The sequence below is a fragment of the Chiloscyllium punctatum genome, chromosome 3 (genome assembly GCF_047496795.1).
Source record: "Chiloscyllium punctatum isolate Juve2018m chromosome 3, sChiPun1.3, whole genome shotgun sequence".
Classification (NCBI taxonomy): domain Eukaryota; kingdom Metazoa; phylum Chordata; class Chondrichthyes; order Orectolobiformes; family Hemiscylliidae; genus Chiloscyllium; species Chiloscyllium punctatum.
This window is the reverse complement of record NC_092741.1, coordinates 18,035,389-18,053,080: the sequence shown is the minus strand read 5'-3', so window position 1 is coordinate 18,053,080 and position 17,692 is coordinate 18,035,389. Positions and strand designations below refer to the sequence as shown.

The 17,692-nt window shown below is 44.3% G+C and overlaps 1 protein-coding gene across 1 annotated transcript; it reads left to right on the top strand.

Annotated features, from left to right (window-relative positions):
- The first annotated feature begins 1,905 nt into the window (after positions 1–1,905).
- Positions 1,906–6,429, top strand: LOC140453979 (toll-like receptor 5). The gene is made up of 3 exons (XM_072548878.1): positions 1,906–3,835; positions 4,304–4,307; positions 5,992–6,429. The coding sequence occupies exons 1-3, from the start codon at positions 1,911–1,913 to the stop codon at positions 6,427–6,429; spliced, it is 2,367 nt and encodes a 788-aa protein (XP_072404979.1). The 5' UTR covers positions 1,906–1,910.
- The last annotated feature ends 11,263 nt before the right edge of the window (positions 6,430–17,692 follow it).

The following is a 17,692-nucleotide window of genomic DNA, read 5'->3' as shown; positions in this document are numbered from 1 at the left end:
CCACCAGCCTGGATCATGAGATAGGTATCAGACAGATGTCAGAAATAGTTACAGAGAGTAGTAGGGGTGTGGCACGCACTGCCTGCAACAGTAGTAGCTGCCTGAACTGCTGTGCTTTTCCAGCACCACTAATCCAGAACAGTAGGAGACTCGCCAACTTTGAGGGCACTCAAATGGTCATTGGCCAGACATATGGATGTAAATGGAATAGTGTGGACTTGATGGGCTTCAGATTGGTTCCACAGGTCAGTACAACATCAAGGCCAGAAGGGTCTATCCTGTGCTGTCATGTTCTATGTTCTGTGATGTAGGAACAGAATTAGACCATTCAGCCCATTGAGTTTTCTCTGCCATTTAATCCTCAATCCCTTTGCGATTGAGATTTCTGAAGCCTTTCCCTGTTTAGATTAGATTCCCTACAGTGTAGAAACAGGCCCTCACCTTGGTTCAATTCCCGCCTCAGGCGACTGACTGTGTGGAGTTTGCACATTCTCCCCGTGTCTGCGTGGGTTTCCTCCGGGTGCTCAGGTTTCCTCCCACAGTCCAAAGACGTACAGGTTCGGGGAACTGCCCATTGTATTAGGTGCATTAGTCAGTGGGAAGTCGGTTACTCTTCGGAGGGTCGATGTGGACTGGTTGTGCCGAAGGGCCTGTTTCCACACTGTAGGGAATCTAATCCACCTATCTTTGTGTCATCTGCAAACTTAGCAACAATGCACTTAGCTCCTTGGTCCAGATCGTTAATGTTTAACATGAATAGTTGTGCTCTCAACACAGACAAATGATACTCATGGCTGAGATTATTTCGGTCCGAACAGAACTGGCTGGGTATGGTGCTCTCATCTCGATTGACGGTGCTAAAGCAATGAGGAGGATGTTGTGTTTAGCCCTGTCAGGCTGGGAAAGACAGTGTAGGGAAGTCTAACTTGGCAGCAGTCCCCTCCAGTGTTTATTGTGACTTTAATAAGATGCATTGTGGCAGGAGTTGAAAGCTGTCTGGTGGGATTCAATAGGGAGTCTGGGGAAAGATGGACACTGATTGAGGAGGTGACAAAATGTTTGGAGAATTTGAAGGGAACAGGAAGTTTGAGACAGGGAATTCTGACGCTACAGGGAAAACAGGCCTCTGCTGTAGTATTGTGTAGAATTCTGTGATCCACACTTTATAAAAGTTATCCAGGCATTAGAGAGCGAGTGCAGAACTAACCAAAAGACATAGATTGGCAAAAGAATGAGAGGTCAATGAGGGAATATAGGAACACAAGAAATAGGAGCAATTGGCCAAATAGCCCAAGTCCACTTCCCCATTTAAAATAGAAGCATTGGTGTACGTTAACACCACCTTATAAAAATCTACTGATCTCAGACTTAAATGTTTTCACTGCTGGAGTAACCCATAAACAGCTGGGGTAGAGAATTCCAAGTAATGTTTCCTCAACCAGTCTGAATTGGTTGGTTCCTTCTCTTGACCTTGTGTTCAATATTCCGTGAGCAGCAGCACCAATCTCTCCACAATGACCCTGTTAACCCCCACGACAGAACGTGAGGCTTGAATCAGATCATCGCTCATTCTTCGGAAACTCTGGGGAAATGGTTTCCCCCTCAGTGAGTTGTGATCTGGAATGCACTGCTACAAAGGTTGGCTGAGACAGATTCAATAATAATCTCCAGATGGGAGTTTGGACTTGGGAAGGAAATTTTACAAGGTGACCAAGGAGCAAGGGAATGGTGACTAACAGGGGGCTAGCTCACAGAGCCAAATGACCAATCCCAATGGTGTCATATTCTATGTTTCTGTGATCAGAACAGCCAAGGTTATTGAGAGGTGGTAATGTGCAATCTCACCTATTATGAATGGTTGATGATTTCTTGAGCAATAATCTGTCTTTTCTCTTTAATAGGACACCATCATGCTGTTCTCGTTTCTGTGCCTCCTTGTAGCTTTCACTGCAGCTCTGAAACCTTCCATCAAATCTTGCTCCAGGGACCAGAACAACCTGAGCTGTGTGAATCGCAATTTTACTGAGATCCCCCAAGTGCCAACAGATGTCATCCAGCTCAACTTAATCCAAAACAGAATCAGGCTTATTGAAGAGACATCATTTTCTCAGTCACTAGCTCAGCTACAGATTCTCTTAATTGGATTACAGACAGAGCCGCCAGTGCGTGTTGGAGCAAGAGCGTTTACCAATCTTCCCAATCTGGTTTACCTCGATCTGGGAGGAAATAAAGAATTAGACCTGGACATAGAGGCATTTGCTGGGCTTCACAAACTGGAAATCCTTTATCTTGACTACAACGGTCTGACTGACTCAGTCCTGCAACATGGATATTTTAAATATTTAACCTCACTGCACACTCTCATTCTTGATGGAAACAATATAAAACAAATCAGACCAGATCCAACATTTTCTAACCTGAATGCTTTGATAAATGTCCATTTTAAAGCAAATGACATTCGTCAGATTTGTCAGGGTGATCTGGACAATGTCCGACCGAGGTATTTTAAAACATTCAGCATCTCCTCAAACAGACTCTTGTACAAAAGTGAAAGCTTTGATTGGAAGCAGTGCGGCAATCCTTTCAAGGGCATATTGCTGTACACATTGGACATTTCAGGAATTGCCCTTAATGTCCAGCAGCTGGAGAAGATGTTTATAGCTATGAAAGGAACACTTATTATCCACCTGAAGATGCAATATCTGTCCACCGTTGGTAGTTCATTTGGTTTTCATAACATAGAAGATCCAAACAAGCAGACACTGGTTGGTCTCGGTGACAGTTCGGTCCTGAATCTGGATATGTCCCACGGGGCCATCTTTACACTTGTAACCCAAGTATTTTCACACTTACCTTCCTTGCAGCTGCTTACATTATCTTTCAACAAGATCAATCAGATTGAAAAGAACGCATTCTTTGGCCTTGACTCCCTTCTCCACTTAAACCTTTCCTTCAATCTACTGGGGGAGATCTACTCATCGACCTTCGAGGGTCTGAGGAATGTCACCTTAATTGATTTGCAACACAACCACATTGGAATCATTCAACACGATTCGTTCCATGGACTGGATCAGCTGACGACATTGAATCTTCGGGACAATGCCCTCTCGGTTATTTCTGGCTTCCACTATCTCCCAAAAATGACTTATTTCTTAGTGGGTCTGAACCGACTCACAACAGTTTATGGCCTGGAGGCAGTTTCCATGAGCACCTTTCTTGATTTCTCGAACAATGCCTTTACCAACCTCAATGTTTTCTATATGATCATGCACTTTCCTTTTGTGATGCATCTTTTGTTGAGGGAAAACCGTATCTCGATGTGCACACCTGGCCGGACTGATATCATTCCAAAAAACAACCACTTAATCCACCTGGACCTGTCAAGTAACTTCCTCGAGTTGGTCTGGATATCGAAGCAGTGCTGGGAAGTGTTCCATAACCTGAATAACCTAACTGTTCTTCTTCTCAACCAAAACTATCTCACCCAGCTGCCCCAAGATATTTTTAAAGGTTTGGATTCTCTGAAGAGACTCAACTTATCATCGAACTCTCTGTCCCAGCTCAGTCAGGACCTGTTTCCCGGCTCTCTTGAAATTCTCGACCTATCTAAAAACCGCCTTGTCTCACCCAGTCCAGACGTGTTCAGTTTTGTGAGTCACTTGGACTTGAGGGATAACCAGTTCATCTGCGAGTGTAGTCTCAGGGTCTTTATCGAATGGTTAAATAGCACTGAGGTGGACTTGGCAGAACCATTAACAGATATGTCCTGCGTGTCTCCAGAAAATTTACAAGGGGTACCTCTTATTTTTCTAAACACTGATGGATGTGTTATGCAGTAGTAGGTGTGTGTAGTACCTTTAAGAGAGTGTGGAAGCTGGCAAGGACTGACTGCAAGCACAGAGTGTGCTGAACAATTTAAAAATGTAACATTTGGCTGAGTTGCCATGGCACACAACAAATTTGAATTTGGCCAATCAGTTTAAATTATCCCCCAAGATACCAAAATCCAATCGCTTTTGAATTTTACTGTTTTGATGACATCAAACCAATGAGAAGGTCTGATGTTTTCCAGTGTATAAAATCAGGCGTTTTGAACAGTTAGCTTGAGCAGCAATGAGCACAAACAGACTGCACCCACAGAATCACTCTCTGTAAGGTACCTTTTCATACAAAATCCATGAAGCAGAAGACCGAAGAAAAGAATACAGGAAGATACAGAGGAAGGTACAAAGGGAAGACCGGAAGCTGACTGGTTTTGAAATTTGAATTTTTTGTTAAATTTAATCATGGTTTTCTAAATCAGATCAGTACAGTGGTGTAGAGTGAGTGGTCGATAAATTGATCAGACAAAGGAGGATTACAGTGTAGATAGTTTTTGTTTAATGTTCTCTTTGTTTTTTTCTTTAAACTCAAGAATAAATTGTTATTTTTTTCTTTAAATGGTGGGATTTGGTAGTTCTTTGTCACTCATACTTAAACAGATTACGAGGTGAGGTGAGCTTTTCTGTGTGTCTGGTTTAAATTGGCAGAAGGGTTTAACCTGTGTCATAACAGGTGTGATGAAGATGCTCATGTGGAGCCAAAACAATTTACTCTCTTTGTCGTCTTCATGACCATGTTACTGATTATCATCTCGTGTTCTTCTCTACAATCATGACAGAGGTTTGTCTTTCATCTGGGACAAACAGGATGTACATGTATTTGGAAAGACTGATGAGGGATAGTCAACATGGCTTTTTGCATGGGAAATCATGTCTCACAAACTTAATTGAGTTTTTTGAAGAAGTAACAAAGGGGATTGATGAGGGCAGAGTGGTAGATATAATCTATGTGGACTTCAGTAAAGCGTTCGACAAGGTTTCTCATGGGAGACTGGTTAGCAAGGTGTGATCTCATGGAATACAGGGAGAACTAATGATTTGGATACAGAGCAGGCTCAAAGGTAGAAGACAGAGGGTGGTGGTGGAGAGTTGTTTTTCAGACTGGAGGACTGTGACCAGTAGAGCACCACAAGGATTGGTGCTGGGTTCACTAATTTTCATCATTTATACAAATGATTTGGATGTGAGCATAAGAGATATTGTGAGTAAGTTTGCAGATGACTCCAAAATTGGAGGTGTAGTAGACAGCAAAGAAGGTTTCCTCAGATAACATTGGGATCTTGATCAGATGGGCCAATGGGCTGAGAAGTGGCAGATGGAGTTTAATTCAGATAAATGCGAGGTGCTGCATTTTGGGAAAGCAAATCTTAGCAGGACTTATACACTTAATGGTAAGACCTAGGGAGTGTTGCTGTACAAAGAGACCTTGGAGTGCAGGTTCATAGCTCCTTGAAAGTGGAGTCACAGGTAGATAGGATAGTGAAAAAGGCGTTTGGTATGCTTTCCTTTATTGGTCAGAGTATTGAGTACAGGAGTTGGGAGGTCATGTTGCGGCTGTACAGGACATTGGTTAGGACACTGTTGGAATTTTGCGTGCAATTCTGGTCTCCTTCCTATCGGAAAGATGTTGTGAAACTTGAAAGGATTCAGAAAAGCTTTACAAGGATGTTGCCAGGATTGGAGGATTTGAGCTACAGGGAGAGGCTGAACAGGCTGGGGCTGTTTTCCCTGGAGCGTCGGAGGCAGAGGGGTGACCTTATAGAGGTTTATAGAATCATGAGGGGCATGGATAGAATAAATAGACAGTCTCTGCCCTGGGGTGGGGGAGTCTAGAACTAGAGGGCATAGGCTTAGGATGAGAGGGGAAAGATATAAAAGAGAACTAAGGGGCAACTTTTTCACACAGAGGGTGATACGTGTATGGAATGAGCTGCCAGATGAAGTGGTGGAGGCTGGTACAATTGCAATATTTAAAAGGCATTTGGATGGGTATATGAATAGGAAGGGTTTGGAGGGATATGGGCCGGGTGCTGGCAGATGGGACTAGATTGGGTCGGGATATCTGAACGGCATGGACAGGTTGGACCGAAGGGTCTGTTTCCATGCTGAGCATCTCTATGACTCTATAACAAACAAGATCATTAATGGTCAGAGGGCAGATGGGGAAGGGAAGGACCACAGGTTTGATGCCTACCTCTGTTTCAGCAGGAATGACATTGAGTGGGTGAAGAATTCCCTTCTGCAGTTCTTGGACTCTCAGTTCAATGAGAAGAGCAGGCTTCAAATGTGCTTTGAAGATCGTGACTTCATTCCTGGGGAGGATCATATTACAAACATACGTGACGCCATCTGGAGCAGTAAGAAAACAGTCTGCATTGTGACCAGGCAGTTCCTGAAGGACGGCTGGTGTGTGGAGGCCTTCAATATCGCACAGAGTCGCCTTTTCCATGAACTGAGGGAAGTGATAGTTGTGTTGGTGGTTGGTAGGCTCCCTGATTACCAGCTCATATCTCCTCACACGATACCTGCCCATTCCAGTCTTCTCTGACCTTCTGAAACCATTAGCACCTTTTGTAAATAAGATAACTAACACTGTGCACTGTTTTCTAAACATGCTCTCACTAAATCTCTGTATAACTGAAGCATAACCTCCCAGCCTCTGTATTCCATTTCCCTTCATGATAAATCTGTTTTCCTATTTACTTGCTGTTCCTGCACACTAACCCCATTTCAGCAGAACAACCAGATCCCTCTGCATCTCAGAGCTCTGTAATCTCGAACCTTTCAGATAATATGCTTCTTTTTATCGTTCCTGCCAAAGTTGGAGAATTTCACATCTTCCCACATGATACTCCATTTGCCAATTTCCTTTGCCTCATCACTTAACCAATCAGTATCTTTTTGCAGCTTCTTGTCCTCTTCGTGACTTACTTTCCAAACTATCGTTGTGTAATTTTCTGATGGCAACCAGACCATCCAGCCCTTCCCCACCAAGTCATTCCTCTGAACAGTGAACGATTGAGAAGGTGTTACATTCACTATCTTCCAAACTAATGGACCTTCCCTGGATCAAGGGAGGTTTGGAAAATGAAAGCCTATGTGTCGACGATCTCACTAACCACTTCCTTTAAGACCCTTGTCAGCCTAAAGCACTAACAATTCATTCTCAATCACTGAAATCTACTCGGTCCCATCCTTTGATAATTGTAGATACCTCTTGTTCAATTGTTCCATTCCTCTGCTTTAATGAAGTCAGCTTGTCTTTAAGTCTATGTTTTAATTTCCTTACCGTCAGCAGTTTCCTCCCTGCTGTACCTTCCCCATTGCTTTAACATCTCTCCTGTAGTGTGGAGACCTTAAACTGCACCCAGGACTCTGACTGTGGTTTTAACTCAGGGTTAGTACTGATTCAGTGCTTTATCCTGACTTTTATGTTTTATAACCCTTACCATAATGAATCAAACTCATAGTTCCATTAGAAACTTGGGTCTTGTTTCTGCAGTTGGTTTAGAGTCAGAATTGTACAGTAAAGAAGGAGGCCATTCGACCCATTGTGTCTGTACCAGCTCCTGAAAGCCTATTTCTGAAAGCCATTCTCCAGCCCAATCACCATAGCCCTCTACATTCATCACTTTCAAATATATATCCAGCTCTCACTGAAGCCCCATACAAGTCCGTGATGATGTGGGATAGCAGCAGGTGATTAGGGTGAACGGAGTGTTTGGGGAAGGTCGTGGCATAGTGATATTATCACTGGACTAACGTTCCAAAGACCCAGGCTGAAGCCTGGACATAGGTTCAGATTCCATCAGAGTAGTGACATTTGAAATGTGGAATTGAAAACTAGCTGAATGGGTGACTATGAAGCCATTGTCGATTGTCACAAAACCCCATCTGGTTCTGCTTTTCGACGTCCTGTAATTACCCAGTCTGGCCTGCGTGTGTCTCTAGACCCACAGCAATGTAGTTAATGCTAAACCACCCTCTGAAATGATCTAACAAGCCACTGAGTTCAAGGGCAAATAGGGAGGGGTAATAAATGCACCTCGTGAATGAATGAAGACAAATGCTTGACTGTCCAACAGCCTCTATTAGGAAGGGGAGCGACTTAGAGAAAAGGTACAGCAGCAATTCCAGCTGAGGATTGAATGGGGGAAAGGCCTGTCTGAAAAATACTTTTGTGACCATGAAAAGGATCATTGACCTTCGAGGACAGCAGTGTCTATGGGTCACAGTCACAAATGTCCTAATAAAGCCCCAACATCACTCAACATTGGGAAAGTTACAGCAAATCCACATTCACCATACTAATGTGCAATGTTCATCAGATACTGAGAATTGTCCATAAAGCAGTCCTCAGTTACTGTCCCTTATGTTCATGGGCTCAAGGCCTCCTCTCCAAGACTGTATCCATGGAGACAGATTCTAATCTTAACATTATGTCCGTGGGAGGAAGAAAATAAATACTTACTTTCCTGCAGCACCTTACAAGACAGCAGGATATTCTAAAGTGACTTACAGCCAATTGTTAGAACTCTCACTGAATTTTCATTATTTTTATCCTTTTATCAATTTTGCGTTATGAACTGGAAATGACTCATGGACTTTGGGAGAACTTGTGTTAAAAAGAAAGAATTGACCAAACAGAAAGAGGATTGTGTTTAACCAGCAAGCAGAAATTGGCTACTCACAAGGTTGGGACATTGGAACTGGTTCTGGCAAGTCTGGAAGTGACCCTGTATTTAAGCAGATGGCAGTTGTTGAATGGTAATTGAGGTTTTGGGGAGAGTCAGTCAGTCTATCAGGGCAGAAGCAGGAATGAAGTTGCTGTTTTTTCTGAGTTATATTTTCTGAGAGATGGCTCAAGGCAGCTGCTGAGACAGCAGGACCATTTGAAAGCTCCCTGTCCAATCGGACACACCAGCTTCAGGAAGCCTAACGAGTCGAAAGCTGAGTTGGATGTTTTGCTCGCTTTGCCTGGGTGAACTGAGAAGGTGTGAAATAGTGCACCGTGAAAGTAGATGAAGCGATTTGGCCAGTTTTGTTATTTTATTTATCCTTTGGCTGTTTGTTTGTCTGTCTTTTGTGTCAATGGGAGCTGGCCGGAATCAAATGTTTTGGTCTTTAAGCACTGACATTAACCAGCTCACTATGTTGCTTAACCTTCTCTCTGCTCATGCTATTTTGTGTCGACTAAATAGTTAAGTCTTTACTTTGAGATGCAAAACCAGTATCTGGAAGTTAATTATTCACGAAGTCTGGGATTGGTTATTCAAGAGTCTGATTGGAGGATTTTGACAGTTTGATATTGTGAGTACAGGTTCAGCTGCCTGTCTCTGTGTCATATCATAATGAAGATGTTTATAAAGTATGATCGCTGTTGTCATATAGTCATCATGTTATTGACATCACAGTCCATCCCAGCTCTCTGTGAAATAATCCAGACATTTCCACTCAGGCCATGACCACTCACTATGTAATAAATCCCCCTTCTAATTCTCTTGGCCAAAGTTTTAAATCTGTCTTCCCCCACATGGAGGCTGGTACAAAAGGTAAAGTCTCAAGGGATCCGGGGTGTGCTGGCGAGATGGACACTGGCTTGGTCATAGAAGTCAGACAGTAGTGGTAGAAGGGTGCTTTATGGAATGAAGATCAGTAATGAGTGGTGTAGTGCAGGGATCAGTGCTGTAATGTATATAAATGATCCAGAGGAAAATGCAGGTGCTCTGATCAGTAGGTTTGTGGGTGACACCAAAATTGGTGGACTTGCAGATAGTGAGGGGAATTGTCAAAGGATTCAGCGGATATAAATAGATTGTAGATTTGGGCAGGGAAATGCGAGGTGATGCATTTTGGAAGAGCAAATTCAGGCGCAAATTACACAATAAATGTCAGAACCCTTTGGAGCACTGAAATATCCAGGGATCTGGGTGGACAGGTCTACAGATCCCTGAAAGTGACAACCACAGGTAGATAAGGTAGTCAAGGCAGCACACAGCACGTTTACCTTTATCAACCAGGGCACTGAATATAAATGTTGGCAAGGTACATTACAGCTGTACAAAACTTTAGTTAGGTCCCATTTGGAAGATTGTGTGCAGATCTGGTCACCACACTACCAGAAGGAATGTGGATGCTTTGGAGAGGGTACAGAGAAGGTTTACCAGGATGGTGCCTGGTCTGGAGGGTTTTCGTTATGAGGAGAGCTTGGATAAAATCGGATTGTTTTTGCTCAAAATATGGAGGCTAAGGGGTGACCTGACAGAGGTCTCCAAAATTATGAGAGGCATGGATAAGGTGGTTAGTCAGAGGCTTTTTCCCAGGGTGGAAAGGTCAACTACAAGGGGGCACAGGTTCAAGGTGAGAGGGGGAAGGTTTCAGGGAGGAGTGTTGGGAATATTTTTCTCTCGGAGGGTGGTGACTGCCTGAACCGCACTGCCAGTGAAGATGGTGGAAGCAGACACATGAGCAACGTTTAAGATCTATCTTGATAGACACATGAATGGGAGGTCAACAGAGGGATCGACACCCTGCATGGGCAATATGAGGTGGGTCTAATTAAGGAATAGGAATCGGAGCAGGTTTGGTGAGCTGAAAGGCCTGCTCTTGTGCTGTATTATCCTTGTAGGATCTGACAATAGGAAGCGTTTTTCCTTTCCAGTGTTCAAGCTTGTCATACTCTTGTAGACCTCGATCAAACCTCCCTCCTGTCTCTCTAAGGATTACAACACAAGCTTACCAACCCAACCTTTTAACTAAATAAAGTGTAGTCACTGGGGGAGATTCAAGATGGCGGTAGTCTGAAAAGTCTGCTGTGTTGGGCTCTGTGCCATACCACAGGCAAGTTGGGTTCCTACCCTACCCCTCCATTAGCCATCCCTGAGGGAAGTCTTTAGTATAAAGCAGGCAGAGCACCTAGACCCCCCTGTGAATGAGGGTTTGGAGGCTCTGGAGTCAAAATGAAGAGGACTAAAAGAAAGGGAGCTAGGGGAGTGCAGCAGGCAGAGCATTCCCCTGCTGTGTCGGTACACAGCCTTGACCCCTGTGGTGGTGCCTTTAAGCTTGTTGGAGCAGCAGCACCAACTCACAGAGTTTGCAAAACACCGTGAAAAATTCAAAACAGCGCTGGAACTGATTACCGCCATGCAGACAAAACACGAGCAGGAGATCCAGGCGTTGGAGCGACGTGTGGAAACGGTTGAGAAAAGGACCGTGGCCTCAGAGACTGCGACAAAGAACTCCGAGGGACGGGTCCGAACCTTGATAGTCCTGGTTCGGGCTTTGATGGAACAGGTCGATGACCTGGAAAATCAAGGTCAGAGAAAAAATGTATGTGTCGTGGGTCTTCTGGAGCATGAGGAGGACAAGAACCTGACTGAGTTCCTAGAGAGGTGGCTCCCAGAGTTGCTGGGACTGGAGATCGAGTTGGGCCAGGTGAGTGTGGAATGGATCCAACAGATCACCATGCACAGGTCCGGGTCAGATCAGTGCCCCCACCTGGTCCTAGTGCGACTCCAGCACAATAAAGAAAAGCAGTTAATGGAAACGTCCAGAAGATTGGGAAGAGATCCACAGTCTCTGGTTTATAAAACAGCCGAGTCGGCATATTATAGGTTAGGTTACGATGGGTCACGGCTCTCTGGGCTGCTTTGGACTCTGTGCTCACACATGTGGCGAAAAGAGGGTTCTCCTTTGCAAAGCAAAGGCTGTTTGAATATGGGGATAAGCCATGAGTAGATACCTGGCTCATCTGGCTAGGAAGAAAAGTGCTCCACAGTCCATTGTGTCTGTTAGGGAGAGAACTGGCAACATCCATCACTCATGAGCTGAAAAAGATTAATGCCAGATTGTGGGAATTCTATGGGGAGTTATACCAGTCGGAGGGCTGTGGGGATGGAATAACAAGAATGGAATCCTTTTTTGCAAACCTGGCCCTCCCTGGTAAAAACGCAGATCAGACCTTTTTAAATGCACCTCTGACGATACATGAGGTGCAAGAGGCAGTAGGGCAGCTCCAAGGTGACAGGCACCCAGTCCAGACGGGTACCCAAGTGAATTTTACAAAGAGTTTATACACATGTTAACTGAACAACTCCTGGAGATGTATAGTCATTCATATAGCCAGGACTACCTTCCACCCTCTCTTAGGGAGACCAATATCTCCCTTATTTTAAGGAAAAGGAAAGACCCTGAGGATTGTGCATTGTACAGACCCATCTGGTTATTGAATGTAGACTTCAAAATTCTATCAAAGGTGTTGGCTCTGAGGTTGAAAAGGTGTTGCCCGTTACTATTAAAGAGGACCAGATGGGTTTTATCAAGGGCTGCAGCTCTTCCAATAATATCAGGAGGGTATTGAACATAGTGTAAGTATGACAACAGAGATTGGTTCCGAGCTTGGTGTTCTCCTTAGATGCAGAAAGGCTTTTGATCGTGTGGAATGGTCATACCTCTTTGATGCTCTAGATTGCCTTGGTCTAAGGGAGGGGCCTTCGCCAGGTGGGTGGCAGTGTTATAGAGAGACCCCAAGGTGGTGGTTATTATGAATGGGGTCAAATCGAGCAATTTTAGTGTGGGGAGAGGCAGCTGATAGGGATGTCCGCCCTTGTCACTGCTGGCTACCCTGGTAATTGAGCTGTTGGCGGAGGCCATCGTAAAGCACCCTGAAATAGTAGAACCAAAGATGGGAATTGGGGAACAGAAAATTACTCTTATGCAAAAAATTACTCTTATTACCCTTCTGTTTCTGGTTAACCTGGAAAAGTCCATACACTGGCTAATACAAATAATTAAATTATTTGGCAGCTTTTTAGGATAAATTTTCAAAGTTGGAAGTCATGCCCGTGGGGGGAGAGGTGGAAGTCAGAAGCTGGAGGATGGAATGGAATTTCCTTTTAGGTGGTCACAGAAAGGTTTTCTCTATCTGGGAATTTTGATTATCTCTACCTTCCATCAGCTGTACACAGCTAACTTTGTACAATTGCTTGAGAGAATAAAGCAGGACTTGCAGTGGTAGAAGGGGTTACCCATATCATGCCTTCTATAACCAATACACACGCACCCCCAGTCCCTTGGCACTCTTTCAAATTCTGCTGCTAAATCGACGTGGTCTCTCCTGCTGAAATGCATCACCTCATAACTGCTCTGTATTCTACCTGACTGGCCACAGCTTGGCCCATTCTGCTAGTCTACCCTTCTGCTGCTACAGGTGATCCATATCTTCCTTACCTCACTGTTTGGCACCCCTCACATCTAACATCGTTGTGGTTCTGTTGGCCGAGCTGGGAATTTGTGTTGCAGACGTTTCGTCCCCTGTCTAGGTGACATCCTCAGGGCTTGGGAGCCTCCTGTGAAGCGCTTCTGTGATGTTTCCTCCGGCATTTATAGTGGAGGAAATGCCAGAGGAAACATCACAGAAGCGCTTCACAGGAGGCTCCCAAGCACTGAGGATGTCACCTAGACAAAGGACGAAACGTCTGCAACACAAATTCCCAGCTCGGCCAACAGAACCACAACAACGAGCACCTGAGCTACAAATCTTCTCACAAACTTTGAACATCTAACATAGAACATAGAACAATACAGCACAGAACAGGCCCTTCGGCCCACGATGTTGTGCCGAACTTCTATCCTAGATTAAGCACCCATCCATGTACCTATCCAAATGCCGCTTAAAAGTTGCCAATGAATCTGACTCTACCACTCCCTCGGGCAGCGCATTCCATGCCCCCACCACTCTCTGGGTAAAGAACCTACCCCTGACATCTCCCCTATACCTTCCACCCTTCACCTTAAATTTATGTCCCCTTGTAACACTCTGTTGTACCCGGGGAAAAAGTTTCTGACTGTCTACTCTATCTATTCCTCTGATCATCTTATAAACCTCTATCAAGTCACCCCTCATCCTTCGCCGTTCCAACGAGAAAAGGCCGAGAACTCTCAACCTATCCTCGTACGACCTACTCTCCATTCCAGGCAACATCCTGGTAAATCTTCTCTGCACCCTCTCCAAAGCTTCCACATCTTTCCTAAAGTGAGGCGACCAGAACTGCACACAGTACTCCAAATGTGCCCTAACCAAAGTCCTGTACAGTTGCAACATCACCTCACGACTCTTGAATTCAATCCCTCTGCTAATGAACGATAATACTCCATAGGCCTTCTTACAAACTCTATCCACCTGAGTGGCAACCTTCAAAGATCTATGTACATAGACCCCAAGATCCCTCTGTTCCTCCACCTGACCAAGAACCCTACCATTAACCCTGTATTCCGCATTCTTATTTGTTCTTCCAAATGGACAACCTCACACTTGGCAGGGTTGAACTCCATCTGCCACTCCTCAGCCCAGCTCTGCATCATATCTAAGTCCCTCTGCAGCCGACAACAGCCCTCCTCACTGTCCACAACTCCACCTATCTTTGTATCATCTGCAAATTTACTGACCCACCCTTCGACTCCCTCATCTAAGTCATTAATAAAAATTACAAACAGCAGAGGACCCAGAACTGATCCCTGCGGAACTCCACTTGTAACTGGACTCCATGCTGAATATTTACCATCTACCACCACTCTCTGACTTCGACCGGTTAGCCAGTTTTCTATCCAATTGGCCAAATTTCCCTCTATCCCATGCCTCCTGACTTTCCGCATAAGCCTACCATGGGGAACCTTATCAAATGCCTTACTAAAATCCATGTACACTACATCCACTGCTCTACCCTCATCCACATGCTTGGTCACCTCCTCGAAGAATTCAATAAGACTTGTAAGGCAAGACCTACCCTTCACAAATCCGTGCTGGCTGTCCCTAATCAAGCAGTGCCGTTCCAGATACTCGTAAATCCTATCCCTCAGTACCCTTTCCATTACTTTGCCTACCACAGAAGTAAGACTAACTGGCCTGTAATTCCCGGGGTTATCCCTATTACCTTTTCTGAACAGGGGCACAACATTCGCTACTCTCCAGTCCCCTGGTACCACCCCAGTTGCCAGTGAAGACGAGAAGATCATTGCCAACGGTACTGCAATTTCCTCTCTTGCTTCCCACATAATCCTAGGATATATCCCGTCAGGCCCGGGGGACTTGTCTATCCTCAAGTTGTTCAAAATGTCCAACACATCTTCCTTCCTAACAGGTATCTCTTCTAGCTTATCAGTCCGTTTCACACTCTCCTCTTCAACAATACGGTCCCTCTCGTTCATAAATACTGAAGAGAAGTACTTGTTCAAGACCTCTCCTATCTCTTCCGACTCAATACACAGTCTCCCACCACTGTCCTTGATCGGACCTACCCTCGTTCTCGTCATTCTCAGGTTTCTCACATACACATAGAATGCCTTGGGGTTATCCTTGATCCTATCCGCCAGGGATTTTTCATGCCCTCTCTTAGCTCTCCTAATCCCTTTCTTCAGGTCCCTTCTGGCTATCCTGTATCCCTTATCATTTACAATTTTAAGATTTTACTCTACTCCAAGATTTAAGTTATTTATAGACTGTAAAAAATAACTCCTCGCACCAATCCTTGGAGAATACCACAGCTCACCTCATTCTCTGTCCATTAGACAATTCTTTTTATCTAACTGGACATTACCAAACTGATTCCAACAAACAGCAAACCAACCATTTATTTTGTGCTTTTCCAAATTCATCCTTAAAGTCCAGAAAAATAAGTTCCAATGCATTCCCTTCCATCAACCATCTCTGACAGTTCTTCAGACAATCCAATAGGTTCATTCAGCATGATCTGCCTTTTGCAAACCAGTAGTGGCTGTCCTATTCCTCGGGCTGTATTCCAAAACACTGACCCACGGCGATGTTCAATTGCAAACTGTCGAAGCTTGAGGAAGGAGTGGGGCTCCAAAAGCTTGCATTTTCCAATAAACCTGTTGGCCCAAACCTGCTGTCGTCTGATGTTTGACCTTGTCTACTCTAGTCCAACTCTGGGACCTCCACATCATTTCCCAGGAAGATTCAAAATGGAAGTGAGAACAAATGACATTACTGTGTGTCCTGGTTCCTGCCCAGTACAGAACACTCTCCTCAAGCACATCAGTGAACCTAATACTCTCTGAGGCAACACTTCAGAAACAGGAGTATGCCATTCCGCCCCGCTATTCAACAAGATCATGGCTACTTCCCCTTCTCTAACATTATCGGTCACCATTCCTACTTCAGCTCATCCGCCGAAGTCCCCTCCCATTACATCTCCAGTCTTGATGACACCAATAGTTCTGGTTGGCTTCTCCATAAACTTGAACTCATTCAAAACTTCCACACAGTATCCTGTTCACCCATCTCCCCCGCACATACTGCCCTCTACTGGCTCCCTGGTCCAGCAAACACTTGATTTTAAAATTCCCATAGCTCCACCCCTTGCAGCATCTATGAACGATAATTTGTATTTCTATAGAGTCTTTAATGCAATGAAACATCTAATAAAGCCACACACGGCAAAATTACTCTAAATGACCAAAAGTGTAGTCAGAAAGATTGAAGAAATGCCTTGAGAGACAAAAGTGAGTTGAAGAAGCTGAGTGAGGGAATTACAGAGCGTGGAGCTGAAGGATTTGAAGATGTGGTCACCAACACTGGGGTAATTTGGGAATGAACAGATTACCAGAATGAAAGGAGTTGAGATAGCTCAAACAGTTGTGAGGCTGGAGGAGATTATAGAGTCAGGGAGGGGTTGGGTGCTGGTGGTCTTTGACGAAAAGAATAAAACCCATGTTAAGAGGTTGGTTGATTGGGAGCTCAGAGGAGTTATGGGATTGGATATCCTGCAAGTTATCATGATCCATGCGTTTTGGGAAGAATGCTGCTAGAATTGCATGCGAGACAATCTATTTTTATAATTTGCCTTTGCCCAGGGAGTGTCTATGGGATGTTATTATATTGGAGCAGTTAATTAGTCATTAATACCCCTATTATTTTGTTAAACATTTTGATAGGGTTACAGTGATTCATTTTTATTTTGTCTGTATTTTAATTGCCATGTAAAAACAAAGTATATTTTGCTTTAAGGCCTAGTAGTTTTACCAACTGAAATGCATCTGGAATGCAACACCTTCGACGTACCTTTAAAATGGAAACAGGTTTGGGGGTCTTGGCTGTCATCTGAATATATTGTGAATGGGGTTGGTCTGGTCCATAACAACACCTTTTCACATTTTACAATATGGCAGACTTTATATAAATGCAAGTTGATGTTCATGTTAGAAGAATACAGCCAATTCCTTTTCTAACCCAATATCTGACCCTTCCACAGTGGTTCAGGTCAGGCTACTGCATTGCATCTTGTTAAATATGTTGAATATGTTCCAGAAGTTGCTGGAAAAACCCAGCAGGTTTGGCAGCGTTGTGGAGGATGGAACAGGTTTAGCTTGTACTCATTGGAGTTTAGATGAAAGAGAGATCTCATTGGAACATATAAGATCTTGAACAGACTTGACAGAGTGGATATCTGGAGGAGAATAAGGCTAGGGGACATAATTAAGTAATCTCCCTTTTAAGATATAAACCAGAAGAAGTTTTGACTGAGTGTTGTTAGTGTATGCAACCCTCTTCCCCAGAAGGCAGTGTAGACTGAGAGAGGTTGGTTCTTGATTGACAGGAATGTGAAGCCTCATGGGGTCAGACAGGAAATTGGGGCTAGGACACCAGTCAAAGCAGGCATGATCTTCCACAAAGGGCCAAGTGGCCCACTCTGATTTCATGTGGAACTCGCTACTACAGGGAGTGGTTAAAGTGAAGAATACAACATTTATAGGGAAGATGGGCAAGCTTGTGAGGGAGAAGGATGATAGATTCA